Source organism: Mus caroli, chromosome 17, assembly GCF_900094665.2.
Source record: "Mus caroli chromosome 17, CAROLI_EIJ_v1.1, whole genome shotgun sequence".
In the NCBI taxonomy this organism is placed as follows: domain Eukaryota; kingdom Metazoa; phylum Chordata; class Mammalia; order Rodentia; family Muridae; genus Mus; species Mus caroli.
The window spans coordinates 2,921,291-2,929,918 of NC_034586.1; the positions used below are offsets into that span (position 1 = coordinate 2,921,291).

An 8,628-nucleotide genomic window follows, 5' to 3' on the forward strand; every position below is an offset into this window, starting at 1 on the left:
AAAAAAAAAAAAGAAATGGGAACCATTTGACATTGCTAATTTTGTGTGTTCCTGTATGTACACTAAAAGTCCTGGGCAGAAACAAAAATCATACATGAAATTTAAACTCACTAAACTAAGGATAACACTGCCAATTAATTATTAAAAATAAGCTAGTGAATGCTTAGAAAAATACCATTTTTAAAACATTAAAAATACACAAAAATTTGGAGGTTATATCTATCACACACAATCACAGATGAAGTCTACAGAATGTCACTTGTCTCAGCCCTCCTCGACCCTGCCTTTTCCCCATCTTCCTCCTCCCACTCCAGTGACCCCAGGTGGAACACAGGATTAGACAAAAGAGATGATCAGTCACTGCCTTACTCCCTAGACAAGCGCTAGCCTGACACCGACAGCTGAGATGTGAGGCTCAAGGCCCTCTGGGGATTTTCACAATTACTGATCACCCACTGACCTACAAAGCAGTGGGCTCTGACTTGGTGTTTCCCTGAGCAAGGGAGTCTCTCTCCTTCCTGGGCCCAAAGCTCTCACAGTGGGCAGAGTCCTCAGCTCAAGCTGTGTATGAAGCATCACTGTTGGCCACTGGTGTCTTCTCCTGGCTCCTCTTACATCTTGGAGACACAACATTCCTAGCTCCTTTGTACTGGGTTCTCTCTGGTTTACTGTAAGCGTGTCCTAACTGTGTCCTTCCAGTCTATATTCATAACTGTTGTTGGAAGGCTGCACCATTGTGTTTGTTGGTTCCTATTCTTTGAGACTCAATAAGGAAGTTTCTGTCTCTTGCTCTAACTATAGGTTTTTAGGAATTTGGACTGTTTTTCCTACTAAGCCCAAGAAGGCTTCTATATCAAGATCATCCTCTCTAAAGCACATATATATATATATATATATATATATATATATATGAATTAATTATTAAACTGAAATGAAACAAAAAAATTACAAAAGATACATTTTAAATCTAGGTAATATGAAATTTATTTAAGAAAATAGCAAGAATAAGAGATTTAAGAGTTTAACCAACTAAAAGGTGATTCTAATTTAATTAATTTTGTTAAAAATTCTGATTCTCACTTCTTTTTAAACTCGCTAATTTGCTTTGCTTTGTATGTTTTAACAGAAAGGTTGAATTATCTTGGTTTATCAATGTACATATTTCTGTGTGCTACTGAAATATGTTATTTGATATGTATACATGATAAAGCTCCCCCAAAAATATTCAGCTGAAATCAGCTTACAACCAACCACATAAAATTAGTCACATGCGATGGGAATTTGAGGACAAAGGCTTGAGCTGCAGAAGCACACAGCCTGTCCCTAGTGTGCCTGTTAAAGAGACAGTAATGTGACAGCAAGTTTCATGAATGTGGCCTTGGGAAGGGCTAATAAAGGAGACCAACAGCCCAAAGCCCACAGGGTGGGGTGGGGTGGGGTGGGGTGCACAGACGTGAACTTTAAAGGTAAGGGGACCGGACAGCAGACATGCAGTGTACAGAACGGAACCACCGCCTTGCGAGGGGTGGGCTCCATCTGTCTGGGTGTGCGCTCTGAGGCAGACAGACTGGTCTAAGAGCTTGCTGCTTGAGGGACACCAGTTCTTGGGATGTAGTTACTCACACTCCAGGGTACAGCATCACCTTCAAGGATGACTGTCCTCACCTGAGTGGCCCAGAGGGCTCTGCTGTCCTCAAAGTGCAAGGTGACTGGAAGCTTAGGACAATAACTTACCCTGTGCCTTCAGCTCTGAGGAGTGTAAAGGAAATGAGGTCACTGGGGTGGGTTCCCCATGAGCATTTAATAAGCCTAGACTCAGGCAGGAGCATGGCCCAGAGTAAGGAGACAAAGTAGATCCAAATGAAAAGCTGACAGGTTTTAGCAAAGGCAACAGCACCCCTGCTATTAGGACTTAAACTGCTCACTAATTAACTATTTAATTAGAAAATATATTGCTTTCTTGTTTTGTTTTTCCAGACAGGATTTCTCTGTGTAGCCCTGGATGCCCTGGAACTCATCAGATGACTGGCCTTGAACACCAAGATCCACCTGCCGTTGCCTCCTGAGCCTGGCTAAGAAAATATTTTTCTAAACTCAAAAGTTTTATATAGAAGTATAAAGCAGAAAGGAGCCATCAAGGATGAGAAAGAAGTATAAACCATTAAAATCGTTTTGGGTTAAAACAAGGCTGAAAGCAAGGGAAGTTCTTTGCCCTGAGAATCAGCATGGTAAGAAATAAGCTTCTGTCCTAATGGTCTTTACAAAGTAGAAAGAAAGAAAAAAAGGACAGCCCCGCAGGGGGCAGTGTGACCCAAGGTACAGCCGAGAAAGGTTAAAAAGTGCACGAGCCTGCTCATGTGTGTCTGTCTGCATGCACATGTGTGCATATGACCACACTTTTCATAGTTATAAACTAGTAACATCCCGTGGGTTCGGAACTAAAAGGAATGAGATGTCACATTACGAAAGCAGAAAGGTGGCTGAGGGAACACAGCTTCTGTGTGATTCTTTAACCAATGGACTTCTCAAAAACTCAGGATTTGACTGTCTTCTTGTTGAGCTAAACTAAATAGGAACCAACATTCCCACTTCACACCACTAGGGGGCCGTCCTTGCTCCACACATTTCCTATTTCTCTTGTGCAGGCTTTTAAAAACAAATGGTTTTGTTTTTACAGAAATGTTTTTAAGGTGTGAAGAAAAAAAATAATGATTTGAATTTATTCAAATACCTCCAAATAGGCTCCAACGTTTCCATCAGCCAAAAGCTAGAATGTCACCAGGTGACAGTGACACCTTCTCTGGGAATGTCCCCCTGCTTTGCTGTCTCCCACCTACTTGATGCTTCCACCAGAACATCATAAATGTATTTACTCGTGCCTTTCTTCATTTTGTGACTCTAAGAGGCTGGCTTTGCCTGCAGCTGGCTGGCCCGATGCACAGAGGCTCACTCAGCTGGGAATGCACTCTTCCTCCTGCGCGAGTGAGAGCCGATTGCACTGCTCATTGTAACATTGTATTTGTCATTAGACTGAACCAATAAATCCGTGTTTCTTTTTGCAGAGGCCTTATTAAAGGAATCTCTTGCATGGGGACCCTGACCCTGACAACAGCTAGACAGCAACCATCAGTGGCCTTGAGTCTGTGAATTTGTCAGGTTCTCCCATGATGTGGGTGATTTCTCTCTCATCCTGCCTCCCCAGCATAAAGCCCTAGGCCTGCTCCCAGGACCCTGCTCCCTTCTCCTCCTGCCTCACTCCCAGCTGAAGAGTGGAACAGACCGCCCCCCCCCCCTCACCCCAAGGACTGTCTGGGACAGGCACTCAAGCTGATGGTCATGGGAACAGGGCTCTGACAGCCGTTTATCCCCCACCACCACAAAACTTGGGAAATGGGGTCAGAAGGAGGGGCCTGCCACCGTCTCCCCTTATGCACCACTTCCTGTGGTCAGACTGAAGGAGCTGGTGGAATGGAGGAGCCCATTGCTACTTCTAATTTCCTGTGAGACAGATGAGTGTACCCAGGGCTTAGGGAAGGGCTATGAGAGGAAGGTCCACACAAACCAGCCACTCAGTCATGGCGGCCCAGTGCTTCGTGAGGAACACAGGAGGGCCTGGAGAGCCCCAGGGACAGACCACCTGAGGGGCCTCCTCGCCCACAAGCCTCCTCCACCCCTCGCATTTCTTAAGTCAATCTAGGGATGTACGGTATTCCTTAGACCGTGATTCCAGTCTTTCTTCACAGGAATCAGGGAGAGTAGGAAAGGGTTGGCCAACCTGCAGCTAGCTATGGCTTTGTCTTGCATCTCCTTTCTGGAGGTTTCCCCTCTCTTTCACTTGCATTTGAGATCACTTTCCAGTTTAAAAAAAAAAAAAATCTTAACAAACCAACAAAGCCCTCCTGATGCTCACCTTGTCCGACACTGGGGATGGAGCACGTACACTCCGTCCTGGTATTTCTCACCCACAGTCTCTCGGTCCAGGTTAGCCAGGGTTCTGGCAGCGTGGGAAGCCTCCATAATGTGGCTGGACTTCAAGGCTTCTGCCATGAGAGATACCCATCCTGAGGAAAGAACATGTATCCTGAATACTGATGCAAACTGGTCTCCGTTACAGAGAGATGCTTCAAGGTCTGTGCTGGGTGAGGAAGCCGGATGCTCCAGCTCAAGTCTGTCCTAAGTACCTGGGGGTCGCACAGCACAAAGCTGTGACATCCCAACCTCAGTCCTAGGAAGGGTGGCTAAGTAAGGAGTGTGCAAGTGGCCTCTTCCTACACAGAGAATGAGCCCAGAGATTACTGTGGGTGAGCTCAAAAGAGGACAAAATGCTGTGATGGTCTGCTTTAAGGACTAAAAACTGGTGGGCTGATCTGAAGATCAGTAATCCATCAACAACCCTGACTGCAAGCGAGCAAACCATTTCCTTTCCTTTCCTTTCCTTTCCTTTCCTTTCCTTTCCTTTCCTTTCCTTTCCTTTCCTTTCCTTTCCTTTCCTTTCCTTTCCTCTCTTTCTCTCTCTCTCTCTCTCTCTCTTTCTTTTTTGAGACAGGGTTTCTCTGTGTAGCCCTGGCTGTCCTGGAACTCACTTTGTAGACCAGGCTGGCCTCGAACTCAGAAANCCGCCTGCCTCTGCCTCCCAAGTGCTGGGACTAAAGGCGTGCGCCACCACGCCCAGCCAGGAAGCAATTTCTTAGTGAATTTGATGAACTACTTATCACACCTAGAATTCAGAAAGGAAAATGTTTTTTTATTTTAAAAAGAAACAGAGGAAGTGTGGATATCAGTATGATTTCAGCATATGTATAAACGTGCCCATATGCACACAAGGACACTGGAAGATCTGATTCAGGACACCAATCTCACCAGAGTCATTAGCTCTCAGGAGACAGATGAGGGAGGGAGCTGTTTTTGCTGTGTCTGTTTTAAGTATGTTCAAGTGCCTACCTGTGTATCCTACATATGTATACATATATGATGTTCATATATATTACAGCAGAATCTGGGCCTTGGGGTCAGAGAGACTTGGGATTGAATCTCTGTCCCCCTATATGACGTCTATCAGGTCACTTCACAGCTCTGAGCTGATGATCTCTCAGCCTAGCTCCACCAATCAGCATCGACCTGTATGAGGGCACTGTCTCCAAGTGTCCCTTCCTCCCCACAGCTGGATTGCCTGTCTAGAAGATGCACACTTCCTTCAGACTATGGCCTAAATTTCAGTTAATGAGCACAGTAATGACTGTTGCCATAACATGGGGTTCAGGCATAGTTTGATATGGCAACAGCAACTTCGGTTTTCTGCAAATTGTTCATTTCTTCTTACAAGTGTAATTTTTTTTTTTTTTTTGTCTTTTTGGTTGTGAGCCTTAGTTAACTAAGCCATCTCTCCAGCCCTGTGGCATACTGTTTATTTTAAAAATAAAAATCGTGTGTGTGTGTGTGTGTCTGAAGCGGTATGCAGCATGAGTTTTTGTGTGTATGTGAGCATGTCGGTTGGTGCATTTGCAGGTCAGCCCGATCTCTGGGGATAGAACTCACATCATCAGGCTTGGCAGGAGGTAGCCTTATCTACTGAACAACCTCGCCAGCCCACGGCACTGGTTTCAAGCATATATACAGTGTACATTGCTGCATATACCATGTCTTTGGCACTGAGAACACTGGGAGTCTATTCTGGCAACTGTTGAGACTATGGTAATGCACTGTTGTTAACGGAACTGACCTCCCAGCATCATGGGTCCTTAGCACATCTGCACCAGGAACAGGAGAGTGCAATAATAGCTGTTAGCTATGTGTGCATACTGGGTCTGCTGAAAGGCCCAGGCTTTCACAGATACAAACTAAAAATCTTTTTTTTTTTTGGTTTTTTTGAGACAGGGTTTCTCTGTGTAGCCCTGGCTGTCCTGGAACTTACTTTGTAGACCAGGCTGGCCTCGAACTCAGAAATCCACCTGCCTCTGCCTCCCGAGTGCTGGGACTAAAGGCATGCGTCACCATGCCCAGCAACAAACTAAAAATCTTATTCCAACTCAGACAACTGAAAAAGCAAGGTTCAAATCAAATATAAATGTCTGCCTTAAGAAGATATATTTTTAAAAAAAAATGGTGCTGCCTGGTTATAGGTCCAGAACTCAGCAGGCAGAGGTGGAATTACAGGACTATCAGGAGTTCAGGGTCAACCTCAGCTACTGAGTGAGTTCAAGGCCAGCCTGGGGGTAAGGAGGGAGAAAGAGAAGGGAGCACTCATGATATGAAAGAGAAAGGAAAATAAAGAATAGCTTTGATGCCTCCCAATAGCTGTAAAACTGTGTAGATGTGTGAGAAGCCACACTTAGTTCTAACAGGGTAATATGCTGATCATTTCATGCTTTCACAAAGTGTTCTTATTTCTGGATTTTATTTCATTCAAATTAAACTCTACCAATCTGGGATTGAAGAGACAAATAGGATGTTAAGAGCGCTGGCTGCCCTTCCAGAGGACACGGGTTCAATTCCCAGCACCCACGTGTCAGCTCACAGTTGTTATCTCCAGCTCCAGTAGGTCCAGTGTCTCCTGGCTCCCACAGCACCAGGCACACATGTGGTGCACAGAGTTAACAACCAAAACATCTAGACATGTCTTTAGTCCAGGCTAGTAGATCTGTGAGTTCCAGAATAGCCTGGGATACATAGTGAATTCCCAGCCAGGCAGGGGTACAGAGACCCCATCACTGAATAAATAAATAATAAATAAAGCTGCTGATTCAAAGATTTTAAGTGTCAATTCCTAGTTTCAAACTTCATGTGGAAGCCTGTGCTCCCTCCTCCCTGCTGCTTCATCTGTGTCCTTACTTAGTGTGCAGTGCTGACACCGCTAGCAGCGTGCTGCAAAGGACCCAAGAAACCTGAGCAGAGCTGTATGTCTATTGAGAAATAATGTAGACTGAGGCGAGGGAGCGAGAGAGCGAGCCACGCACCGGCACACTCCGAGCACGCACACAAAGCTGTTACCTGAGTGGACTATAGCAGGGTGAAGATGCTCGTTCAAAGCCATGTTTCCGATGATCCTCATGACATTTCTCTGTACTTTGGGGCAGTCCTTGTGAAGCTGGTAGAGCCTCTGCAGGAGTTGCAAGCCACCGCCTGCTTCAATGTGGTCACAGTGTGAGGGTATCTAACACAAGGTGACAGATGTTACATCGTTACATCGCACAGTTCACCTCACACTTCCCAAGGTGAGTCTGTCCTCGTCCCCCCCCCCCCATGCTATGATGGCTGCAGTTCCTCTCATTCTGCTTAGTTTCCACTGTACAGGTGAGAAGCAAAGACGACCTTATAGAGCCATGCACTTCAGTCAGGTTAGAGTTCAGAACCTTAAGGGTGTGGTCAAGGATGCCAGCCACAAATGCAAACTCCCGCACTGCACACCAGATCCGCTGCAGAGGTTACATCATCTCAGCACTGTGCCCAACCTGCTTCTAGGTGGTGCTTATACTGTACTTGTGGTGTCACCAGGCTTTTTGTCTTTTTAAAAATTATTATTAAATCAAACTATAGCTGGGCATGGTGGCATACAGACACACAGGGATACATAGCAAGAGCCTGTCTAATAAATAAATAAGCAAAGGCATCACTTTGCCAGAATGCCTAGAAATTCTCAGGACTCATAACTTAGGTTATGAATACTTAGCCATGGACTAGCTGCCTTTCCTATCTGTTCTACCTTCTACAGCTGACAGAGATCTTAATGGAAGTTAACTATCAAATGCTGTGGGGCAAACAGTCTTGGGAAAGGAAAAGACAGCACAACCCAAAGACAAAGGCACACTAGAGCATCAACTCCTTATGTGTGGTTATGAACTGTCTAAAATGTATAGTAAGGGCTGGAGCGATAGCACAGTGGTTAAAAGCACTGTCTGTCGCTCCTACAGAGGACTCAGGTTCAATCCCCAGCACCTCCATGGTGGCTGCTTCATCACTGTAACTGGAGTTACAGGGAATCCAGTGTCCTCTTCTGTCCTCCAAGGGCACCAGGCATGCACATGGTGCAGTGGCAGACATGCAGGCAAAGCACCTACACACTAATAAATGGTTTTAAAAATGAATAAAATGTAATGTAATAAAATGAAAGGCATGTTTTAGTCCAAATTATTAATTCTAGTGGAATTCTAAAAATATATTTTTGTTAATTCCTTGACAACGTACTTCGATCATATTCACTGTGTCTCCCATAACTCCTCTAAGATGCCCCCCCATGCCTCCCCCTCTAACAAATTCATATCCAAGTAACTATGAAAAGCTCTACTGTGGGATGCAATTACCTCCGAATGCTTTACTATGGCTTCTAAACAGAACATTTCCACTGTGGCTGAGGGAACCTTTCCAAAGCTTTCCGCGTAAGGCAGTCCATTTCCTCCAAAACACCACAGTCCTCCCTGAAGTTAAGACAAAGATTTTATAAACCCATCTTCTTGTTAACAATCTGTGTACTGCATACAAATTACAGACTTCAAGTATGTAAATGTCTCAAAATACTTTGGAAACTTAAAGGGGATGTTATGAAAACTTCTACTGTGTATTAGAATAGAAAAGACACCCAGTGATTCCCAAAACAAGTCTGCCATCTTCTGTGTCCTCTCACTGAAGTCAATT

At 44.8% G+C, this 8,628-nt stretch overlaps 1 protein-coding gene across 2 annotated transcripts in view; it reads right to left on the reverse strand.

Annotated features, from left to right (window-relative positions):
- The window catches only part of Serac1 (serine active site containing 1), a 38,356-nt gene that overhangs the window by 11,509 nt on the left and 18,219 nt on the right, over positions 1–8,628 (reverse strand). For both annotated transcript variants that reach the window (XM_029471534.1, XM_021186242.2), the window contains 3 exons: positions 8,298–8,411; positions 6,988–7,150; positions 3,911–4,061 (listed from right to left, as the gene is read on the reverse strand). In XM_029471534.1, coding sequence (XP_029327394.1) covers positions 3,911–4,061; positions 6,988–7,150; positions 8,298–8,411 — 428 coding nt within the window. The remainder of the gene's footprint in view (positions 1–3,910; positions 4,062–6,987; positions 7,151–8,297; positions 8,412–8,628) is intronic.